The 26263-nt window shown below is 37.0% G+C and overlaps 1 protein-coding gene across 3 annotated transcripts in view; it reads left to right on the forward strand.

The window, feature by feature from the left end:
• Positions 1-26263, forward strand: part of PTPRK (protein tyrosine phosphatase receptor type K) — a 732727-nt gene that overhangs the window by 645030 nt on the left and 61434 nt on the right. The window contains exons 14-15 of one of the 3 annotated variants that reach the window (XM_036768513.1): positions 21820-21958; positions 25205-25234. In XM_036768513.1, coding sequence (XP_036624408.1) covers positions 21820-21958; positions 25205-25234 — 169 coding nt within the window. The remainder of the gene's footprint in view (positions 1-21819; positions 21959-25204; positions 25235-26263) is intronic. The other 2 variants (XM_036768511.1, XM_036768512.1) reach the window with 2 other exon arrangements.

Raw genomic sequence — 26263 nt, forward strand, 5'->3', positions numbered from 1 at the left:
CACACAGGAGGGACCTAATACCATTCAAAACCCCTCTTCAGTTGGCAATTCAGCTAGAGAGGGATTGACTTCAACCTGAAGTATATAGTCAGTGGCTTCAGCATTGATTGATTATGGTCTGTTAAGAACTCTATGGAAGTCTTCAGCCCATGTCTCCAGGATCGTGTCTGTATAACTAATCAATATGGCTCCATCAGCACTGAGTAGTTGAGATGCACTATAGGTCTTTGGCCCATAAATAGCCACCAGAGCATCATAAAAGTTCTTTGGATTGGTATTATCAGCATAAAACTGAATTTCATCTACCTTCTTACTGAGCCAGGCATCTTGCATACTGTTAAGCCTTGCTTACACTTTACTTTTGATGGAGTTAAACTCTGCCTTCTTAGAGACAGACGAACTATCCTGCTGGTAAATCCTGAGGTGTGTTTCTTTCTCTCTCTCTCTCTCTCTCTCTCTCTCCCCCTCTCTCTCCCCCTCTCTCTCCATCTCTCTCCCTCTCCCTCTCCCTCTCCCTCTCCCTCTCCCTCTCCCTCTCCCTCTCCCTCTCTTCCTCCCTCCCTCTCTCCCTCTCTCTCTCCCCCCACAGTAGCTTCTAAATGTCCCCATCATTTTCATCAAACCAGTTTTTAGGTTTGCAAGTGTTCCACCCCATATGAGTAAATGCAGTGCTGTACACCAGATCTCTGAAACCTGTCCATTCCTTTTCTGCCCCACTGTTGCCAACAGTGTGTTGGCTCAGCTTTTCCCCTAAGTTAGCAGTGAACTGTTCCTGCTTGGAGAAGTGCTCTAATCTGTTGACATTGTCTTCTGGTAGTTGCCTTGCCTTGGGGCCACTGTTTTTGTTGAATGTGAATATTTAGCTTGGAGAGGATAAGTCTATGATCAGTCTGGTGCTCTGCACCACACATCATGTTTGTCACTTTCACATCCTATCTGTCTCTTTTCCTTACAATGACATAGTCTCTTAAATGCCAATGTTTGCTGTGAGGATGCATCCACAAAGTTTTATTGCATTTAGGTAAACAGAAGACGGTGTTGGTGATGAGGTCATGAGATGCACAAGTTTTTTGCTATATGAGAACTATATAGAAAAACAGATCTCTATGAAATAAAAAGAAGCAGAATGTGAAATATTTATATTGTAAGAATTAAAAAACCATATGAAATTTTTGCCCTTTTGGTCCAGCTGTCTCAATGTATATGTGTGTTTTTTCCTTATCGTAAAATTGATTAAATAAAAAAATTAAATCCAGAAACTATCAGAGGACTTATTTTTGATGGAAATCTTTATAAATGCACTGGTTCCTTAGTAATTAGAATATAAACAGCAATCTCCAAGAAAACATTACACTTATGGTGATTATTAATGTTCTATGTTGCATCATAGTTATGACTTCAGATGTTTGGGGAGGAGGGAATACATAAACTGTTGATTCTTCAATGGCATTCTCCCCAACCATTTACTTTTTTTTTCTTTTATCTTTGTTGATAATTTATTGACCAGGCTCTCTGCTACTGCTGTGCTCTTTTATCATTTTATATGCTTCTTGCTGGCCTCATTACCTTTATTGTTTTTGTTGCCCACTGCTTTCTTCCCTCTATCTCTGCTCTTTTCTACTTCCCTTCTACTTCTCCTGTGATCCTTGCTTGCCTTTGGCTCCCATGTCTTTTCTAGAGCTGTCATCAACCAGGGAAAATATTCCTCTCTCTTTCTTGAGGATGATGGATATCTGAGCGCTAGTGGTGTTATATTGCTATATTTTAAAGGAGTGACAATTCTATCTTAATAAGCATGAAAAAGGATGGGTGTATGAAAGAATTGTCCTTTTCTATTCATTGTCTTTTAAAAATGTATTGTTGTTACATGGTTGAGGGAAGGGAGGAAAATAAAAGGTCAAAATGGTAGAAATCATGTAAGAATAGGTAATAACTCATTTCTATAGAATTTGAATATTTGCAAGGAATTCACTGACAATTGGAGATAAAGTTAAAGCCAATGGATTCACTAGTGATTATCAAAATTCTAAGGAGCTTCCATGACCAGTAAAATAAGAGACTGTACCCTTTTTGCCTGTTTACCCCTGTTTAGCTGTACAATTTAAGTCTCTTCCCTTGGTGGAATTTTTGTGTTATTTCAATCACATACCCTGGAAAATATTAAAAGTAAATGTTGGTAGGTATACACATGGAATGACTCCTTAATGATTTCTCAGAGGATTGATTGTTTGTACAATGTTTGCCTTCTTCATGCAAGGATAGTACCAGTTTCTTCACCTGCAAAGCTCCTGAGTTTTATCTTTATTTAAATGTGTTCATGTGTTTTCCTTCCACAAGAGGTAGTACAAGTTCCATAGGTGAATAAAGTTCTATACGAATTACTGTCTCCTTTGAGGTACAGCATAAATATCTTTGATATGCTGAAACTAACAACAAACAATCTGTCCAAATCAGAGACCAGAATATGAATATATTAAGAATAATGAAGGTAAGCAAGCCTTGGCCTCATAGAGAAAGGACATCTTATGTAAATCTTTGTAGCCAGCTAGGTTTGTATATAGAGAATGCAAGGCTGATAACTCCTGCTGTTTCTTGGGGATTGGGAAAATAGTTTGAGATAATCAAATTACAGTTGTATCAGAGATCTAACAAATTCCTATAGAAATGCTGAGTTTATTCAATACATTTCAAGAATGATGCTTATTGTGGTACAAAATCAAATTAGTATGATGTGGGATCTTAACATGAAAAGTCAGCATTTGTATTTCTTCCTTTTATCTTTTTTTTTTATCCACTGGGTCCTGCAAATAAATTAGAAAAAAATGTTGCCTGCATAAGAAAGGTCAAAGGTTGGTTTAATTTTTATTCTAGTCCTAGGACCCATCATAAAACTTGATTATTCATTCTTAGTTAGAGTACAACTTGAATCATTTTTCCTATAAATATAAACATTTAATACAGCAGAGTCCCACTATTAATATTTTCTCCTTGAGAATTTGCCTGGTAAACAAAATATATAAGATCATGGCTTGCTGGTGCCATGGCAACCTAATTCTATACTAGTACCATCATCTGTTAAAATGCGAATAACAGTATGGTCATAGCTTAAAATAGTCTTTGGTGACTGAAGAGCATGGTGATGAGCTGGGATAAGATTTGTCCAAATGTTTACACAGTTCTTTTAAGTAATTATTTGAATGGGTTCAGATGAGTCAGAATATTACACGATCAAAAGATTATATATCTTTTAGTTCAAAAAATATATTTTTAAAAATTTTAACATGTTTATTAAAAGCTTTGAGTTTCAAATTCTATCCCTCCTTCCTCTCCCCTCCCTGAGACAGTAAGAAATCTCAGATATAGGTTATATGTGTATAATTATGTAAAACATTTCCGTATTAGTCATTTTGCACGAGAAGACTCAAAAGGAAAAAATGAAAGTGAAAAATAGCATATTTCAGTCTGTAGTCAATCAATATCAGAACAAAACCAACAGAAATCATCTGATTATCTCAATAGATGCAGAAAAGTATTGATAAAATATAGCATCCATTCCTATTAAAAACACATGAAAGCATAGGAATAAAAGGAGCTTACCTTAAAATGATAAGTGATATTTATCTAAAACCATCAACAAGTATGATCTGTAATGGGGATAAGCCATAAGCCTTTCCAATAAGATCAGGGGTGAAGCAAGGATGCCCATTATCACCACTATTATTCAATATAATACTAGAAATGTTAGCTGCAACAATAAGAGAAGAAAAAGAAATTAAAGGAATTAGGATAGGCAATGAAGAAAAAACTATCAGTCTTTGCAGATAATACGATGGTATACTTAGAATATCCTAGAGAATCAACTAAAAAACTACTTGAAATTATTAACAACTTTAGCAGTTGTAGAATACGAAATAAACTCACATAAATCATCAGCATTTCTATATATTACCAGTAAAGTTCAGCAGATTATGCAATTCTGTTTTACTCTCATCATTAAGTAGCTTTGAACTCCAGACATAAAGCTAAGTTAACTTTTTTGAAAAGAAAAATGAGTGGATAAAAGACTAAATTATGAGAATTGCCTGATTAGCTCAGAGATTCTCTCAGATCAGGTTAAAATGTAGATCAAACAATTTGAATAAAACCAAATTAGAATTTGACATTCTCTCTCTCTTTCTCTTTCTGTGAGAGTGAGTGTGTGTGTGTGTGTGTGTGTGTGTGTGTGTGTGTGTGTGTGTAGGACTTAGCTTCCAGCTTTTGTTGCTGTTCTTTGTTGTGGAAAACTTGCACAGAATAAGCAGTATGTAAGGCAGTTTCAGAGGACAGAGGAAAAATCACATGCAAAAAATGAAATGACCATTCAGTAGCACAATGGAGATATAATGCTGGACATAGACTCAGAAAGACTTGGGTTCATATTCAGACTTCAGTATTTCCTAGTTGCATGACTTGGGACAGATCACTTAATAGTTGTCTGCCTCAGTTTCCTTGTCTGTAAAATGAGGCATAATAATAAATATTATAATAATATGTGTTATTGTTTTAATTTATTAATTTAATTTATTGTGAGGATAAATCCTCTGATTTTTAAAGCCCTTCACAACCTTTCTCCTTCCTGCATTTTCAGTCTGTCCACTCTTTGCTTTCTCTGCATACCTTACAGTCTAGTAATACTGGACCACTTGCACTTCCTCATATAAAACATTCCATCTCTATCCTCTGTAACTTTACCTGGCTGTCCCCTCCATGTTTCAAATCAATCAATAGTCAATTGGTAAACATTTGTTGAGTGTAACAAAATATTGGGAATTTGAAAAAAGGCAAAAGAATTCCCTTCCTTCAAGGAGCTTACAGTCTAATGGAGGAGACAACACACAAACAAATATGTACAAAGCAAGCCACATAGAGAATATGTTAATCAATAAATATTTAGTAAGTGCCTGGTATTGCCAGATTCTGTACTAAGCAGTGGACATACAAAAAGGGGCAAAGAAGAGTCCTTGACCTAAAGCAGCTTACAACATAATGAGAGAGACAACATGCAAACAACTATATACAAAGTAATCTATGTACAGGATAATTAGGAAATAGAAGGTACTAGAATTAAGAGGACTTTGGGAATGTTTCTAGTAAAAGGTGGAATTTTAGTTGGGACTTTAAGAAAGCCAGGATGTCAGTAGGTAGGGCAGAAGAAGGAGAGTATTTTAGGCATGGGGAACAGGCAGAGAAAATGTCCAGAACCAAGAGATGTAATGTCTTGTTTGTGGAACAACCAGGAGGGCCATTTCACTGGATCAAAGAGTATGTGTTGAGGAATAAGGTGTAAAAAGACCAGAAGAGTAGAAGACAGCTAGGTTATAAAGGGTTTTGAATGCCAAACAGCATCATTTTGAATGCCAAACAGCATTTTGTATTTGATCCTGAAGGCAGTAGAGAGCTACTGGAATTTATTGAGTAGGAAGCAGATTTGATTGGACCTGCACTTTAGGAAAATCACTTTAGTATCTTAATGGAGGAAGGATTGGAGTTGAAAGAGACTTGAGGCAGATAGACCTACCAGTAGGCTATTGCAGTGATCCAGGTATGAGGTGATGAGGGTTGTACTAAAGTGGTGGCAGAGTCAAAAATAGAGGACGTGGTATATTTGAGAGATTTTACGAAGGTGACATCTGCCAGTCTTAGCAACAGATTGGATCTGGGGGATGAGAGGTAGTAAGTAGTTGAGGATGACTCCTGTGTTTGAAGCCTGAGGGACTAGGAGGATGGTGATACCTTCTGTAGTAGTAGGGGAGATAAGAGGGGAGGGTTTAGGGGAAAATATAAAATGAATTCTGTTTTGAACATGTTAAATTTAAGATGGCTACTGGACATCCACTTCAAGATGTCTGAAAGGCCATTGGAGATGTAAGATTGGAGGTCAGCAGAGAGGCTCAGGTTAGAGTTAGTAATTTCTATGGGAGCTGATGAGATCACCAAGTGAAGGACTACAAAGGGAGAAGAGAGAGAACCAACCCTGAGAGACTCCTATAATTAGAGGATATGATCTGGAAGAGAATCCAGCAAAGAAGGCTGCACCTATGGTCAGAGAGGTAGGAGGGAAACCAGGAGAAAGTAGTGTCTAAAAAAAACTTAGAAGAGACCGTCAAGGAGGAGTGGATGATCAGCAATGCCAAAGACTGCAGAGAGGTCAAGGAGAATGAAAATTAAGAAAAGGCCATCGGATTTGGCAACAAAGAGAATCTTAGTAACTTTGGAGAGAGCAGTTTTGGTGGAGCAGTAAGGTCAGAAGCCACATTGTAAGGGGTTACGAAGAGAGTGACAGAAGAGAAGGTTGAGGCCTACATGGTAAATGGCCTCTTCGAAGAGTTTATCTACAAAGGGCAGAAGATATGTTGGATGGTAGCAGGGGATGCTCAGCTTCATTGCCTCTGTCTTGGGCTTCCCTAGATTTTTTCATCTTTGAGATTCAGTTCAAATTCTACCTTACCTCATCCACTATGCACATAGTAAGCACTTATTAAATGCTTGTTGGTTAGTTACTTGATTATACATGTTCCCTGACCTTGAGTCACTTAAGTTCTAATGAGGGAGAAAGCACACATTGCGACTGGCATGGTAGGAGGCCTTTCCTGGTTCTACCCTGGGGAGCCAGCGGCTAGTGCGTTCCCCTTTGAGATTACCTCCACTGACTCTGCATATATCTTTTATATACCTAGTTACTTATATATTGTCACCCCCATTAGAATGGGAGCTCTTTGAGGACAGGGTCTGGTTTTGCCTTTTTCATATTCTTGGTGCTTAGCGCTGTACCTTGGCACATAGTAAGTGCTTAATAAATGCTTATCAAATGAATGAATGAATGAATGACAAACCAACTGGCTTGGGGTCAGGAGAATTGTAGAATACCAGCTCTGACATTTACTAGTTGTGTGGCTAGAAGTAAATCACTTAAATTGATTCCTCAACTGAAAAATAGAGGTAATAATATATATGCTACCCACCTGACAGGATTTTTATGAAGAAAACAATTTGTAAATCTAAAATGTTGATAGATGTGAAGAGTTATTTATGCATATAAAGATTAGTTCCAACACAGGTCTGTGTAGGCTAGGTACTAAATCAGTGGAATAGGAATGGTATAGGAGGATATGCTTACTGATGACTGAAGCTTGGGAAGACTTCCAGAGGGATGGAACTTGAGTTGGGCCTTTAAGGATTAGAATGGTAGAGAAAAGGGGAATACTCTTGATAACAACAAGCATTGTATAACACTTTGACATTCACAAAATCCTTAACATACATTATCTCCTTTTGTTCTCCTAACAACCCTGTGAGGTATGTACTATTACAATCCTCATTTTACAGGTGGAGAAATTGAGGCTGACAAAAGAGTGACTTGCTGAAAGGCAAACAGCTAATGAATTTCTGAGGAAGGATTTGAACTCAGATCATCTTGACTTCAAGTCCAGCACTCCATCCACTGTACCATGTATGTGCCATTTTGATATAAAGGATGGATCATCAATTAGGACTTGATAAAAAGTAGGAATTTTGAATATATATCTTGAGAAGAATAGAATTGACTTGTAGTTTTAAGAGGTAGAAATGTGGCACCTCTTTGGCTCACACTGTTCCCTCTACCTAGCATATTTTCTATATTGAAACCCCATTTCTGCTTAGTGGAGTAATGTTTGTCTTTCCTGGCCCGGCTCATCCATGGAGCTTTTTTGATTCTTTGTTCCAGAAAAATCTCCTGAACTCCCCAAATTCCTTCTTCATGACAGTTATAACTCTTTCCACATGCTACATTATATTATGGCAATTTATGTATCTATATTATCACCAACTTGATTGGGACTTCCTTGTGAGCTGTTATTCCTTTCTGTATCCCCGATTGTACACTGAACAATACAGTGAATTTCAGTTCATCAGACGTTTTAGCTGTGGTGCTTATCATTGGCACTCTTTAATCTTTCCCTTTCCCATAAGTTCTTTTGCAAGGAGAGAAAATCTGTGTTCTACTACTTGGAAGTATTTAAATCCTACCAGTATTTTGATATTCTTCCTAATTTTCCAGCTTTTAGATTTTTTTTTCTGGTAGCTGATGAAATCATGTTGCTAAATACCACCTTTCTCTACTATCACCACACAGGCCATGGCTTTATCACACCCCTATTTACTTTTCCACAATGACTTTCAACAATCTTCTCTCTCAGAAATCAGACTTTTGACCAAGGACTTCAAAGAGCACACAAGCTGGTCCTGCCTTTTCTCCTGAAGTTTTACTCCACATATATTCCCCCAACCAAGTGGAGAAACTTTGTAACTTGAACAAAATCAGCCAAATTCAGTCTCCTTCCATTAGGTGTGGTTTACAAAATGATCCTTCTACATCATGAGATGCTAACCCAATTTATTAGAACTCATACCAGCCAGGGCCCAAGAGAGGTAGGGACTATATTTTGAAATCAATTTAATATTCTCCTCATTTAATTTAAAAAAAAATATTGAGTAAATGCTTGCTCCCAACATTACCTGCTATTTCACATTTTATCTTTGTAAGTATTTAAAGGATGTGGAGATAGGGTGATACAGAATATTGGGGTTTGAAGGCAGGACCGAAGGCTACATCCTTTCTTGCAAAGACCGTGTTGCAAATAAACTAGAATCTCTTAAGTAAGTGTTGTTGTGGAATAATGTTTTCTTTTTAAAAATCAAAAATGTTTAAAATCTCCTATAATTGACGGTTATTCTTGAGTGCAAAGGGCATAAAGTTAGCTAGTATTCAACACTGCAGAAAAGATTATTGCCTTCTGTTGTATGTATCCTGTAATATAATGTAATTAATATAATCACGTTTTTCTATGCGAATTTACTATAAAATAAAATCTATGCAACCTTTATCTCCTCTTTTCCCAAACCTAGTATACTAATGTAATGTAAGTATGTTGCTGTACAAGTCAGAAGGGCATAGAAAAAAGCAAATTGGGTCAGTTCTAAAGTACAAACAAAAGGAAGTATATACATTTTTAAGTCTGGAAGATGTTTTTTTTTAAAAGTTTTTGAAAATTAGATTTTTAGATATTAATATTTGTTTTGATTTAATGTCCATTTGAAGATCTTAAAGCATTCTGCGCGCCAGGTACATAGGTGGCACAGTAGATAAAGCTCTTTGCCTGGAGTCAGGAAGATTGGGCTTCAAATTCCACCTCTGTCACTTGCTAGCTGTAATCACCCTGGGCGAGCCTTTTAACCTCTGTCTGCCTCAGTTTCCTCAGCTGTAAAATGTGGATCATAATGCAGCCTACCTCCCAGGGTTGTCATGAGAATTAGGTGAGAAAATATTTAAAGTGCTTAGTGCAGTATATTTTCCAAATAGAAGTTGGAAGATGACTTGCCCTCATTTCCTTAATATACAAATCTCAATAGTTTTCCAGAGACTTTTAAAGTAGAATTTACTACATATGAGAATGTAGAAGTGTTTTTCTTTTTCTTTTCCCTTTTCAATAAAAATTACTCACAAGGTAATGCTGGCAAATTATAGCAGGCTCTACAGGTTCTTTACCTGAGAATATACAAGTCATCTAGAATCATGTGACCTTGGGGATCAAAATGGTTCAAAGAATCAGTCAGTTAAGTAGACCCATAGAGTTGTTTATAATGCTGTCACCATGTTAAAGTCCAGTATTACTGAGTGTTGAGTTAATAATATAGATTTAACAAAGTACCTAATTAGATATTTATACAACAGTTAAATTTAGAGTCAGTTCTCATAGTAACTTTTATTTTCTGTTCTTACACTCCTGCCTCATAACAGATGCACTGATAAAACCAATGCAAATTTGATCAAACTTTTCTAACAAAGCTTAAGTCATAGGACAGTATTATTAACCATGTTTTTGTTCAAGGCGGGATATTAGTGAAGGATTAAATAATGATCAAAAAAGACAAAGACCTCTGAGGCAAATGTTTCCTCCTCCCTGAGAAATTCCTAATCTTTGCCCAAAACATTCCTGTCCTCCTCCCTCCCATAGTCTTTCCACATCTTTCTCTGAAAATTGTGTTAAAATGAACACTATAGTTGCTTCTTGAAAGGTTGTGTCAATGGAATGCCCTATTAATTCCACTCACCATTCTCTGTATAAAAACTCCCTTCCTTGGATACCATTCCCCATACTTGTTGTCTCCCATTAGAAGTAACACCCTTGAGGGCAGAGACTGTATTACTTGTGACAGAACAAACAAAGCTTTAGTTTAGGTGGACTGGTTTTCTAAAATAAAATAAACACCAGCAAACAATTTTGCCTTGCACTAGTATCTAGGATATAAGTGCATTTGACTGGTAATTACTTTTTTGCGTCTAAACAGATGACTAGCTATGTTTCAATATGGTCACTGTGCCACTGGAAGTTGAATTAGTGAATGAAAAGTTATTTATTATGTTCTTATTATGTGTCAATCATAATGCTAAATGCTGGGGATGCAAATGCAGAAGTGGGATAGTCCCTGCCTTTGAGGAGTTTACATTCTCATGGTGAAGACAATATATGTAGGGAAATGGTGGGCCAGGAATGTATTTCAGTCTGGGAGGTCACAAAAGATGGTGAATAGGGCTTATAGATTGATGCATCTTTTTCTGAAAGCCAATTAGTGTTGATGTGGGTAGTTCCTAAAGCACGAGGTAGAAGAGGACTGGGAATGGGGGGAGTGTATACCCCTGTGGGGAATTTAAGACACCTAAAGGCCGGTTCCATGTGGAGGCCACAGAATCAGCAGAAGGTGACTGGGGTGAAAAACCATGGTCAACTGAAACTTGTTCAGTAAGGTAGGAGAAAGAAGCAAAATAGTGGCAGGGCAGACAATTGATAGGCTGAAGAAGTGTAGTATGATTTGGGGCCTAATCTAGTTTGGAGGGTACGATGAATAATTGTTAGCTCAAAATACTTGTTCATAGCTGCTCCTTAAAAATATAAATAAATTTACTGCATACCTTAAAGCCTTTCATTATTAACACTTTAACCATAAAAATTGAGTCCACTAGAGTGACAAAAATATAACACTCAAAGCAAAATTTGCTGTCTTATTCATCAGGGTTTATAACTAGTTAAGACCGTTATAGGGTAGATCCAAGGTAACTCATCAGTCCCAAGGCCTAGATAATTTAGGTGCCATCAGCTCCGGCCTAGAAACAGACATTTTCAGCGTCTTGATACTGTGTTATTAATTAAACATTCTGACTGGAAATTTCTTCTGACAATGGCAGAGCATACCAGCTTTATTAAAAAAAAAGTTTTGATGAGAAAATTTATTGCACCGGTCTGCCATTGCTGTAAAAATCAAACCCATACTAGTAAGTTCTAAAGTTTCCAATCTGGGATTTGAGTTCAGGAGTCAATGCCTCCCATCCCTTACTAAAATTTCTCCAATGTAAGAGCTTCCTGCATAATAAGGAGATGATCCTTTAATTCTTCAGAAGATCCACAAATTCATTTATGGTCTTGTATATAGTAAGAACAACTGAATGAATGACACATTTATTAAGTGCCTCATATGGGCAGGTAGGTGGTGCAGTGCGTAGAGCACTGGGCTTGGAGTCAGGAAGCCCTGAGTTGAAATCTGACCTCAGCCAGTTACTACATGTGTGCCCCTCGGCTAGATATTTAGCCCTGTTTGCCTCAGTTTCTTCATGTGTAAAATGAGCTGGAGAAGGAATCTTTGCCAAGAAAACCCCAAATGGGGTCATGAAGATTCGGACACGACTGAAATGACCGAACAACAACAATGTTCGAGGCACTGTGCTATGTGCTCTGCAGATATCATCTCATTTGATCCTCACAAAGACCCTGGGAGCTAGGTGGTATTATGATTTTTGATTTATAGTTGAAGAAACTGAGGCAGATGGTGAAATGACTTGCCCAGGGTCACTCAGCTAGTAGAAACTAAGGCCAGACTTTGAGGTCGAGTATTCCTGACTTCCAAGCTCTACATTTTTTCTGCCTAGCTGCCACTGGGGATACAAATAGAAAAGTAAGCCCCTGATCTCAGAAGGAGCTCCTATTCTAATGGTGGAGACAACATAGATGTAAGGTTTTGGCTGCAAGCAGATAGAAAGACCCCATTGTCCTTAGGGTGTAGTGAAAAACTAGCTGTTGTTGACTTTTCTTTCTCAATGATGGTTACTGGGGGTAGACTAGGAAACAGGCCTGGTGGTTTGGGGAACACTACTATTCCCCCAAGGCTCTCAGGTTTGGGGTCCTGGGATGTTGTAGGAGCCTAATGAATGCTTGTTAAATTGAATTGAATTCAGATGGGTACCTCTTCAAAGAGATGGTTTCATGAGCTTCTTATATGTGTGTTAGACGCATTGTAGACACATGTGTATGTATACATAGACATAGATATTGGTGACCACCTTTCTAGTGACAAGTCTCCCCACATTTAGGCTGGTCTTTGTTTAAAAAAGATGGAGTCTGTTGCCAGACCCACATGCAAAGCTTTTCCAGTTCAGTGTTTATAACTTGTTGGAGTTTTATGATGTGCTCACATAACCCAAGATGCTGGAGCCATATTTATGCCATAATGGGACATTAAGACAGGATTTCAATAGTGCATAGATAAATAAAAGATATGACTTCTTAAGTGATCATTCCATTATTTATACAAGAATCTCAATGAGTCCTTCCTGAATATTGATCTAATTTTTATGAAATTGTACTATATTTCTTCCAGAAATAAAATTAATTTAAAGAACATTAGGCATATTAATTAAGATTTATATTTTTAAACATACAGCTAAGCCTGCATGTTATAAAATTTATGATGTAAGTTTAAATATTTTTGTAAAAATACCTTTCAGAAGTTTGCTCAATAAAAGTGATATACTAGTTTAGATGTTTCTCATTGTCCAAAGAGTTAGATGGCTCTTGGCAAAATTGAAGAGCTGGGGAATCTGAGAATACTCTTTGGATGATAAGAAGGTAAAGATTTATAGCGTAAGGTAAAGTATAGCTGAGAGATCTGCATTGTCTTGGTACATTGTGCATAAATAATGTATTGGGCTCTGGAGTGCAGTCACTGCCAATAACTTTGTTATCTGGATAAGGAAAACGGAAAAGTCATATTTGTTCTTGCTGCCTGTGCTCCCACTAACAAGTCTTCTACATTTAAATGGTATGTTGTAAAGAAGAAATTTAAGCCCTTTAGTGGATTTATTGTAGGACAAAGACTCAAAGGAATGCATGTACACACATATGTCAGGATCTAAAATTATAATTTGTTCTTCAAGTGTTAGGTACACTTTTAGGAATATTTTTGTCTGATCTTTAGCTAGTATTCACAAGTCTTATGGATTCACTTGCCACAACATCTCTCACATCTGCTACCTTCTCTCTACTAATGTGGCCACTACCATAGTTCAAGCCCTCTTCTTGCTTGGACTATCACAATATCCTCCTAAATGACCTCTCACCTTCAAGTCCCTGTTTCCTTTCATCTTCCACTTCCCTTCTAAAGTGATATTTGCAAAGCATAGGTCTTACCATGTCACTTCCGTGCTCAGAAAGCTATGGTGGCTCCCTATCATCTCTAAGACAAAATAGCAACTTCTCTGTTAGGCATTTAAAACCTTTGAAAGCATGGCTCTAGAATTCATCCACTTACACTCCATGGTTTTTGCTGTGGCCCCACTTGACATTCTATCTCCTATTTCCAGGCTTTGCCTAGGCTTCCCTTTAGAACAGGAACTCTATCCTCCCTTATATCTACCTCTTAGAATTGTTCTAGTTTTTTTCAAATCTCAGATCAAGCACTATAGCCTACAGGAGCATTTTCCTCACACACACCCCCAGCAGTTAGTGTCTGAATTCCCTCACCAAATTCCCTCTCTCACAAAAACAAACAAAAACCTCATGTATTTTATATTTTTATATGTGCATTGTTATTTCTCCCAGTGGATTTTAAACTTCTTGAACACAGGGACTCTTTCATTTTTGTCTTAATAAATGATTGCTGATTGATATAAAAACAAATACAGAATTTTATACTATGATTACCAAGGATAGTTGTTCAGATATTAAGACTTAGTTCCACATGACATTTTTTGCATTTCAGTAGGTCATTAAATGGACACTAATTAAGCTTAAATTCAGCCAACCTTTTTTGAAGTGCCTTTTGCATACAGAGCACTTACTTTGTTAGTTACAGAAAGTTACAAAATGAGAATAATATCCAGCTCCTTATAGACTAATAGAAGCATGTCACACAAATAACTCTAATGCATACTAAGTACATAAGACACTTACAAACAAATATTTGAACTCCTAGGAAGAAAAGGTAATTACTTTCTGGAAAGAGTCAGTTCAACAATCATTTCTTAAGCACCAAGCTAGTTGGTTGATTCTGGTACCTTTCTTTCAGGGCGAGGATTTGTTACTTCTCCCCATCATGGTTCTCTACCTGGAGGCATTTGAGATATCTCATTTCTCTTACCATCAGCCATTTTAGGGGAATAATGACCAGCACTCCATTTCCATTTAGCCAGTTAATATCAATTGGCTTTTATAAAAGAATATTGATTTCATAGCTATAGCACAAACAAGTATAAAGATACTTCCTCTTCCCCTCCACACCACCCCAATCTTACCTGTCTTAAGGGAAAGAAGCAGGAATTGGGCTTTCATTTCTTTTTTTTTTATTTTTTTTAAATTTATTTATTTAACATTTAGTTTTCAGCATTGATTTTCACAAGAGTTTGAATTACAAATTTTCTCCCCATTTCTACCCTCCCCCCCCATTCCAAGATGACGTATATTCTGATTGCCCTGTTCCCCATTCAGCCTTCCCTTCTGTCACCCCACTCCCCTCCCATCCCCTTTTCCCTTCCTTTGTTGTAGGGCAAGATAAATTTCTACGCCCCATTGCCTGTGTATCTTATTTTCTAGTTGCATGCAAAAACTTTTTTTTTTCATTTTTGAACATCTGTTTTTAAAACTTTGAGTTCCAAATTCTCTCCCCTCTTCCCTTCCCAGCCACCCTCCCTAAGAAGTCAAGCAATTCAACATAGGCCACATGTGTATCATTATGTGTAACCCTTCCACAATACTCATGTTGTGAAAGTCTAACTATATTTTGCTCCTTCCCAACCCATCCCCCTTTATTGAATTTTCTCCCTTGACCCTGTCCCCTTTCCAAAGTGTTTGTTTTTGACTACCTCCACCCCCATCTGCCCTCCCCTCCATCATCCCCCCCCCCATTTTTTTATCTTCTTCCCTCTTCTTTCCTGTGGGGTAAGATACCCAATTGAGTGTATATGGTATTCCCTCCTCAGGCCAAATTTGATGAGAGCAAGATTCACTCATTCCTCCCTCACCTGCCCTCTCCCCTCCTCCCACAGAACTGCTTCCTCTTGCCACCTTTATGCGAGATAATCCACCCCATTCTATCTCTCCCTATCTCCCTCTCTCAATATATTCCTCTCTCATCCCTTAATTTGATTTTATTTCTTTTAGATATCTTCCCTTAATCTTCAACTCCCCCTGTGTCCGCTCTCTCTCTCTCTCTCTCTCTCTCTCTCTCTCTCTCTATATATATATATATATATATATATATATATATATATATATATATATATATATATATATATATATATATACATACATGCACATTCACTTATATATATATACATAAATATATATGTATATATATATATATGCATATTCCTTTCAGCTACTATGATATTGAGGTCTCATGAATCATACACATCATCTTTCTATGTAGGAATGTAAACAAAACAGTTCAACTTTAGTAAGTCCCTTATGATTTCTCTTTCTTGTTTACCTTTTCATGCTTCTCTTGATTCTTGTGTTTGAAAGTCAAATTTTCTATTCAGTTCTGGTCTTTTCACTGAGAAAGCTTGAAAGTCCTCTATTTTATTGAAAATCCATATTTTGCCTTGGAGCATGATACTCAGTTTTGCTGGGTAGGTGATTCTAGGTTTTAGTCCTACCTCCATTGGCCTCCTGAGTATCGTATTCCAAGCCCTTTGATCTCTTAATGTAGAAGCTGCCAGATCTTGGGTTATTCTGATTGTGTTTCCACAATACTCAAATTGTTTCTTTCTGGCTGCTTGCAGTATTTTCTCCTTGATCTGGGAGCTCTGGAATTTGGCGACAATATTCCTAGGAGATTCCTTTTGGGATCTAGTTGAGGAGGCAACCGGTGGATTCTTTCAATTTCTATTTTGCCCTGTGGCTCTAGAATATCAGGGTAGTTCTCCTTGATAATTTCTTGAAAGATGATATCTAGGCTCTTTTTTTGATCATGGCTTTCAGGTAGTCCAATAATTTTTAAATTATCTCTCCTGGATCTGTTTTCCAGGTCAGTGGTTTTTCCAATGAGGTATTTCACATTGTCTTCCATTTTTTCATTCATTTGCTTCTGCTTTATAATATCTTGATTTCTCATAAAGTCACTAGCTTCTACTTGCTCCAATCTAATTTTTAAGGTAGTATTTTCTTCAGTGGTCCATTGGACCTCCTTTTCCATTTGACTAATTCTGCCTTTCAAGGCATTCCCCTCCTCATTGGCTTTTTGGAGCTCTTTTGCTTTTTGAGTTAGTTTTTAAGGTGTTGTTTTCTTCAGTGTATTTTTCAGTATTTTGGGGGGTCTCTGTTAGCAAGTCATTGACTTGTTTTTCATGATTTTCTCATATCCTTCTCATTTCTCTTCCCAATTTTTCCTCTACTTCTCTAACTTGCTTTTCCAAATCCTTTTTGAGCTCTTCCATGGCCTGGGACCAGCTCATGTTTTTCTTGGAGGCTTTTGTTGTAGGCTCTTGCACTTTGTTGACTTCTTCTGGCTGTATGTTTTGGTCTTCTTTGTCACCAAAGAAAGAATGCAAAGTCTGAGACTGAATCTGGGTGTGTTTTCGCTGCCTGGCCATATTCCCAACCAACTAAGTTGACCCTTGAGTTTTTCAGAGGGGTATGACTGCTTGTAGACTAAAGAGTTCTATGTTCCATGTTTGGGGGGGATGCTCCAGCTCTGCCGAACCAGCACTCCTCCTTCCCCAAGAACCCCCAACCCGTTCTGGGCTTAGATCTTCAGCAGGCTGTGCACTCCTGCTGTGATCCACCACTTAATTCCTCCCACCAGGTGGGCTTTGGGCCGGAAGCAACAGCAGCTGTAGCTGCCCCACCTCCGCTGCCCCCGGGGGCAGTGGCCAAACTGGGAACTCCTTCCACTCCTGCAGCTTTTCCCACTAACCTTCTCTGCTGTCTTTGGTGTTTGTGGGTTGAGAAGTCTGGTAACTGTCGCAGCTCACTGATTCAGGGCGCTAGGGCCCGCTCCGCCCAGCTCCTGGTCTGGTTGGTCCAAGCCGCTCATGCTGGGCTCTGCTCCATTCCCAGCTCCCATCTCCCAGCTCCGTGTGGGATAGACCTCACCCAGAGACCATCCAGGCTGTCCTGGGCTGGAACCCTGCTTCCCTCTGCTGTTTTGTGGGTTCTGCAGTTCTAGAATTGGTTCAGAGTCATTTTTTATAGCTTTTTGGAGGGACTCGGTGGGGAGCTCACGCTAGTCCCTGCTTTCCAGCCACCATCTTGGCTCCGCCCCCAGAAGTCAGGAATTAGGCTTTAACTTAGCTCAGTTCTTTTAGAGCATTTGGTTCTACCAAATTCATGTTTACCAGTTTCTGTTGGCTGGTATCCTGGACCTAAATTCCTCTGGGAGTTATTGCTGGGCTGACCGCAGTACTTGACCTGTATTCTTGGACTCCTCAATCACCATGGCTCAAGCTCGTAGGCTGGATACTGACTCAGTGCACCATAAAATAAAGGAAGAAGGCTTCCCCCAATCAAGTGTAGGTAGGCCAACTGAAACCAGTTACAGAATGCCTGGACATATTCTAGTCCTCTTAATTCTCTGAGGATCAACTCTCTTGCATCCTACATGGGGATGACACTTTCTTAGCAAATTGATGGGGTCTACACATACACTAGATCTCCTATTATACCAAATATGTATAAGCCATTCCAAAGTTTAGATTGCAAAGATAAAAAGCAGTACAGTCCCTGCTCTCAAGGAGTTTACATTCTGCTGAGGTGATATAACATCAACACAAGTAATATACTAAATAGTTTCAATAACCCCTGGGGAATTCAGCAAAGATTAGAGAAGAAAGAGAGGAACTCAACAGGTTAAACAGTTAAATTGCAGACAGAAGTCTAGATGAGACAAATCCATCTTGTGAATAGAAAGTTAAGTCAATGCATAGTAATATTAATCTGCTGCTTATTTTTCTTAACACTAGACATGAAATTGAGACTTGGCTTTAACTCTTACACACACAGACACACACAAGCACATGCACATGCACACCTTATGGAAGGCATCCTAATTATCTGACAGTCACACCTCTGAAAGCAATATTACTTAGATAGCTACAGAGAGAGTGTGTGGTCTAGTGGATATAGACAACTGGCCTCCAAGTGAAGAAAACTTGGGTTCAATTACTGCTTCTGATATATACTTGCTGTGTGACCCTGAAGAAGACTTTTAGTGCTTCAGGCAACTTTAAGAGAAGGTGCCTGCTTGAATTAGCAGCTAGAGTTTCTTTATCAATGAAGACTTCTCTGTGGGAAGAGAAATCACAGGGCTTATCCCCTAACCCAGTCTCTATGGGGTGTTACTGCCCAGGTTTATAATTTTGTTCTTAATTGTGTTTTCTTTGCCTAGGCAATAAGTGCATCTTAAATATGTTGAACAAAATTCTGAATGTATATGCCTCTTCCTCTGAATTTTAAATAACTTACCATTACCTCATGTCAATATGGTTTATTAATTACCCATTTTATAGTTGCAATGTGTCCCCAAAGTCATAATGTATAGGTGCTGATCATTTGTTTAGATTTTATAATGTGTCTGTATACACACACACACACACACACACACACACACATACACATTCAGTATCTACCTTCATGTATAAAAGGTCAAAGTAAATGCCATCTACTTCTGCTTGAACTTTCAGCACTTCTGAAGATTGCTTCATATTAAACACCATGTTTTTGTAAACTCTTATAAATTAACATTAGTTTTTATCACACAGTGGTGAAGGAGTAGGCAAAAAATAAGCATCTTCTAATAAGACCTTTTTTTTAACAATCAGAAATATGTAATCTCAAAGGAGATCTCCATGACCCCCCCGCCCCAAAAATAAAGCCCACACCTGTTACCTCCCAAATGCATAACACTAAAATTCAAGATTTGCCCTGAATATTACTGAGAAAGGTAGAATTTTAATTAGCAAGTACCAGAGCTAAGACTAGCATCTAGGTGGTGCTATATAGAATACTGGGCCAGAAGTCAGGAAGATCAGAATTCAAATCCAGGCCCGGATATTTACTAGCAGTATGACTCTGGGAAGTGACTTAACGCTGTTTGCCTCAGTTTCCTCATCTGTAGAATGAGCTGGAGAAGGAAATGGCAAACCACTCCAGTATCTTTGCCAAGAAAACCCCAAATGGGATCACAGAGAGTCGGACAGGACTGAAACAACTTTACAACAACATTGAGCTAACACTTAAACTCAGGTCTCTTGACTTCATATTCACTATTGTTGACATTATGCTACTCTCTTCTGAAGAGGAAAGAGCTCGAAACATTGAGTAAAACATAAAGAGAGTGGCATATTATATGGAAAAACTTCTTAACTAGTACTGTCTAAAAAGGAATTAGATGGGATACTCAGAAATGAGTTCCCAGATACTGGAGGTTTTCAAACAGACTGGGCAATGACTTGCTAGAAATGTAGAAATATTGATGCATGCATCGAAGAGAATTGAACTAGCTGTGATGTCTCAGATCCCTTCCAACTCTGAGATACTGTGATTCTGGTTACTAAATGTCATCTTCAATTGAATTATAATGTATGCATTGAAATGTGATATGCCTTGGATATTTGTGCTAAATGGTATATCTTTTCCTGGAGCTTGGGTAAACTGGAAGTATTAAGTAAAGGAAGTGCCTTACACAGGAGTAGAATGCTAATGACTATCATTGTCAAGAAGACAGAGACTTAGGAAGCCAGGTGGGCTATGTTTCCAAAGCATTAGAGGAGAGGAAAAAGTAACAAATAGGAAATTTAAAAGGGAAAAAAAATTTTAATTAATTGGTTTTAATTAATTTTTTAATTAAACGAAGCAATGTTAGAATTGTAGGCTATTCTGAGACAATGTTTCCCTTTTTGCTGTAGTTATTGGTAAGTTAATATAATCTAAGCAAGAGTTAAATTCAGGTTTAGCTACAAAAACTAACTCATCTGAGCTTCTCTGCTCTCCTTAAATAGTTTTTAAAAATACTTAATTGCTCCGTTCTATTATTTAATTTTATTATTTTTATAAGCCACCTAAACTTTTTTCAGAAGATGAATTACTCTTAAATAAAGGAGAGAGAGAGTGTGTGTGTGTGTGTGTGTGTGTGTGTGTGTAAATATCTTCTGTGTGGTAGAGGTATGAAGTTTGGGGAAACTCATTCATTCAATTAGTATTTATTAAGCATTTGCACTGAACGAGGCACTGAGCACTTTTCTTAGAATGACATCAGGATGTACAGGACCTAGGCTCTACCCTCAAAAATTTTACTGTAACTATTAAACGTAAAGAGTCTTTTAAAGGTGAAAATTTTAAGGCCCAGAAAGAGAACGTGACATGCCTAAGGTCATTTAAGATGTTAGTGGCAAAACAAGCCTAGGACCAAGTTTTGTTGACTCATAGCCCTGTGGTGTTTCCTTTGGGTCATTCTGACGAGAACTGAAGATTTCACACCAGTAAACATTATCCATACTTCATCTTAAGGAAATGCTTGAGGTCAAGTGGCTGAAGCCACATAATTGAAACCAAGTCACACATTAGTATGAAAAGTGTGGTTGATTTCTCATTGGTCCTTTCAAATTTGGTAATATCATCCTCCCACTTCCAAACTGAAATAACCAAGTCTAAGAGTCAGTATGCTTCATTCCCCCTCTTCTTTTTTTAGATTTATTTTAAGCAATCCTTTTTTTAAAAAAAAATATGTCACTTGAGCTTGTTCCCAGTTAAACCAAAACAGGATTTGTTTGCAGTAAGTATTGAAGTTCAGAGTTGGTTTAAATTGGGTGAATGTGAAGGTTTTAGTTAAATTTGAGCACACCTTTTGTTTTCCCCATTCTGATTTGCTTTTCTGTCTTTCAGCACAAGGTGCACTGGATCTTGCCAATTTATCAGAGCCAATCATTGTATTTTATTTTTTGAGTAGAAAGACCAAAAAAAGATAACTAAAGCCTCTGCTTTCTCAAAGTTCTATTTTATAAATAGCCTTGTCTCCTGTTATTAGCATGTTAAGATAATGTTTAATATCATCCTTCCTCATTTTCCTTTTTATTCCTTCTGTCCATCCAACTCTTTACCATATCTCTTCACGCCATTTAGTTGTCAGTCACTTTGCCTGTTCCTCTGTGATCAGGCAGGACAATGCATCACAGCTTCAGATGCAAGAATATCATTGTTTTTAAGGATACTTAGAGAAGGAGATTCAATCACCTCACCTGGCAATAATTTCTGATGTTTAACATCATCCCCGTTGAAATGGTTGCCCTTACATGTCACCTGAATCCACAGTACTGTGGCTCAGTGAGCTCATTCATGTTTATATTTCTCATGTTTATTTTTATATAAACAAAATAGATTTATTTTGGGGAGGGAAAATTGCTTCTGAAGTTGATCTTCACGTCCGTAATAATTTTGTGCTTCTAGTGACTTCTTTTTAAAAAAAATGTTTATTTAGCAGCAGCAACAGAAGAACCAGAGGTGATTCCTGATCCAGCCAAGCAGACAGATCGAGTAGTGAAAATAGCAGGAATTAGTGCTGGGATTCTGGTATTCATCCTTCTCCTCCTAGTTGTCATATTAATTGTCAAAAAGAGGTAAGACTTTTAAATGGTGTCTTGTCCCACGGCCTTACCATATACGTCAATAATCCACGCACATTTTTCCCCACAGGATATTTCAGTGTAGGGTGATCATCAAGAAGAATAACTAAGTTTTTCAAAGTTTATTGAACTCTTTAGTTTATTTCTCATATTTCAAAGTAGCTAATTCTTTGCAATTCATTGTTGGATGCTTGTGTTCTCTGCTATTTTTTGGATTTCCAAATTAAATTATGTGTCCAAGTTGTTGAAATGCAAAAACGTTTAGGATATCAATATATATGTTATTTTAGTTTCTAGTGTATTAGTTTAAAGCTCTTGATGCTTTCTGCTATATCATGTCATGTTTTACCAACTGCATTTTATATGTTCACTTTGGCTAAAAATCTAGATCAGAGAAAATTTGGATATTACGTAGTCAAATTCTGTATTATGTGTTCAGTATATATAAACCTCACTATTAAAAAATGAAAGTCAGGGTCTTTTTTTTTTTTTTGATTACTATTTTTCTCAGCTTTCAAGACTCTTTGTAAGACATCAACCAATATCGCCATCTTCTGGAGTTATAAAAAGATGTTGAAATTTAAACAACTGTTTAGGAAATTAATTTAAAGAATGCTGCTTCTTAGATATCTATATCAATGTGCATACTTTTCCATGGTTGAAAATTGTTAATCTCTTGTCATATCCCATAGTCATTTTACCAGTACCTCAAAGCAATACTATCTCATAATTAATATAGCTGATGAACTCTATTAATCTCTACCACCATGTCTCCAAGTCTGTATATTTGGGATGTGCTGCACCAACCAGTTTGTCTTTCAAAAGGCACAGCTGTCTGTCTTAAAAGTGTTTGTGTGCAGCAGTGTTTTCTAATTTATGGATCTCTCAGTGGAAAAATCTACTACTTGTAAATGTTGCATATGTTCATTCGAAACATAGTGTATTTTTATTATTAAATAAGTGAAATAAAACATTGAAGTTGTAGCTAAGAGTCATGCTACATGTTTTTGATGGTTCCATTAGTTTTTTTAATTTATTGCCTCTTTACAATGACACCCTGGAGATATATAACTTGGAGAAGAAGCGTCTGCATTAGAAACATTAGGTATGCTTATAGTGTTTTGTGTTAGTTAGCTACATATGTGCTTTCTCCAATAGTGCTCTCCCTTTTCTCTGTTGTCTCCCTTTGTATTTGAGAATTACATTCTACGTGAAGCAAGAAACAAGACCGGCTGGTCTCTTAGTGACAAATTTGGAAATGAAGGTCAATAAGATTTTCAACTCTAACCTTCTGCTGTCATGCTGTTTCTAGTTCAGGCTAACAGTTGCTCTCTCACAAGTTAACTACAACCTTGCTTCACCATTAAGATTCATTCAGTCACCTTACGTCTGATAGAGGAGCATATTGGAGTGGCTTCCAATTACATATCATTAGTCATTTCCAGCTGGGATAGACTTAGCTAAACTAAGCTATTTTGTGCAATTTGAAAACATTTAATATTCCTTGAAGTTTTATATTGACAGCCCTCCCTCTTAAGGAAAAAAATGTTTATAAAATAAAAATTTCTTAAAATAGTAAGTTAATGCTGTCATGTTTTCAACAATAGTAACAACATTTCCTTATGGGAAATGCACTAATCTCTCATGGCAGTGATGTGTCAGGTGTAACATTTTGTCAGTTACCTAAAGACACAGACCACCAATGAACTCCTTTCTAGTCCGTATTTAAAATTGGTGGGAAAAGTTAGCCTATTAAGTGAGTCTCTAATGCTTGACCATTTTTCATGATTATAGTTTTATTCACTTTTCTAGTAGAATGGAGAATAGGGCATACCCTTATTTTCCCTTCTTCTATCCCTACTCCTAGAGAATTTAGATGTGTTTTTTAAAGTGGTCTTTTAGATATATTCATGATGACTATATATAAACTTCAGAACATGGAATGATATATGCCAAGATTAACTAACCCCAATTTGCTTTGGGCAGTTTAAAAACAGCTCCAAACATGACTTCCATACATGTATACATACACACATGGAATCATACATTTTTATAAGGAAATTGGATGTTTAAAAAATTCTGATCATTTATTTTCAGCATATGTTGCTAGTAAATTCATAATGTAGTATCCCTTTTACCATGAGCTCATTACAAAGAAAGTGATGAAAGAGTGGATCTATTTAGTTTCCTAGCATATGAAATGTTATGGAATCCTCAATGTTCTCAAACATGACTCTATCCCTTGCTGGGAAAAATATGAGTGGGTAAGCAGCTCTCTCTTCCTTATTCACGTGTTGAAAGGGGGGTTGTGTATTTCTGGTTGTTTTGTTAAAGAATGGGTTGAAATTCAGTTGAATAAAATTACCAATTGGAGTTATGTAAAGTAAGTGGTTAGACTAAGGAAAGGGATATTGCATCTTTCAAAAAGCAGTGTCATTTTTTTAATTTAATCGCCATTGAAATATTTCCAGACTTATGCCATTTCTTCATTGGTTCATATATCTATCTATATATATATATGATATTTTAAAATGCTCAGCATGAATACATTAACATTTCCAAACACTAAAATGTTAAAATTATGTTTCAATACAGTAAACATTTGTGTGTGTGAATGTGTTCACATGCATCTACTCTAAAAATGTTTGTGGATGTGTGTGTGTGTATATATAGTGTATGGTTTATGTGTACACATATATGTGCATATGTATGTTCATATAACATATGTATACACCTGTGTACCATTGGGATTTTAAAAAAAACTTTTCCTGTAAATGTAGGTGTCATTCTGTGTACAAAATAAACAAACATTTTAGATGTTTAGGTTTTGTAACTAAAAAGTAAAAAAGCCTATGTAGTGCACAAGTTCTATACACAGCTGTTCCATTTGTCATGACATCTAGATGGTAATGAATCATATTGTGCTTAACTGCATGTTGAAAAGACACAATCCATTTAATTCTTCCATGGGGGGGGGAAATGAATAAAATATCAGCATGTTATTTTTTCAAGTGATCTCTTTTCAGAATTCATTTTTGTATTGCTTGTGTGTGTTTAATTGCATGGCAAAGGGAGTCTAATCAATGCATGGAGCAAGCGGAACTGCTAACTGAAGAAACATGAGTTTGGTTTTATTTTATTTTTTTAACGCACATTTTTCTGCTTTATTGAATGTGACAGAGTCACGCTTTTCATTCACCATTGCTTCTCTTTTTCCACTGTCTGTGATTTGCTTGCCAGGAGGAGCTACTATTCTTACTCCTACTACCTGTAAGTAGAAAATGGGTGACGTACTTCTTTATGTGTGTAAGATGCAGTATCCCTTTTCAAAAAAATGAAGAAAGGGCTTTATAATTCTGGTAAAGTTTCAAACAGTGATCTCTTTCTTGGACTCTAAAATCAGAAACCTTATCTCTTCCTTCCTTTGAATTTCTAGACTTTGTTAGTATTTTTTTTAAAGGGATATTGTATTACTGTATGTTGAGCTTCTTTAAATTTTTATTTGCTATTTTCCATGAGTAGCTTTAGCGAATCCACTAAGCCAGACTAGACCTATGTCTTAGCCTCGGAATGTCATAGCTCAGCTCACCAGATTAAGTGGAGAACATGTTTATGGAACACTAATTCCTATATTTGTCTAATACTTTCAGGTTAAAAAATGAAGTCATCATACCTGATTGTCCAAGAGACCTACATGCTATCAATTAAGTCTAGCATAGAAACATTTAAATTGATTTCCTATAATTTAGGGAGATGAAAGTATATTGTTATTAAAGTATCATTTGATCTGGGCCCCAAATCAGTCAGAATATACATGTTAAAATATGTAGAATTATAGTATTGTAATAAACAGCAAAATGTAATGGGTTGTTGGGGCCTTGAGTAGGATGAACTGATTCATTATAAATTGAAGTGAATTTCAGGTGGGAGGGGTATATAACCAAGGACCAAATACATTGGTATAAATACTTTTAGTAACAACATGGAGCACTATAATTATCTGTCTTCTAAAGCCAGTTATGTCTTTCTAACTCTAGATATGGGACCTTAGACTATAAAAGGTTCTTGGGCCTGCCTGAGTCATCTTTGGATTGAAAGGTCTCCTGAAGGCTTAGGACAGTTATGTGGGATTTGATTGCTTCAAAGCAGATCTGGTCTTTACTTTACCACCGTAGACTGGCTTTCCAAGATGAACAATTGTGGAAAATTTTTATGGGTTATTTTCCTTACCATGCCCTCTGGAAAGGCAACCATATTCCTTTAAAATCTATTCCTTGGAACTACTACTATTAACAGAGT

This window comes from Trichosurus vulpecula, chromosome 7, assembly GCF_011100635.1.
Source record: "Trichosurus vulpecula isolate mTriVul1 chromosome 7, mTriVul1.pri, whole genome shotgun sequence".
Taxonomy (NCBI): Eukaryota; Metazoa; Chordata; class Mammalia; order Diprotodontia; family Phalangeridae; genus Trichosurus; species Trichosurus vulpecula.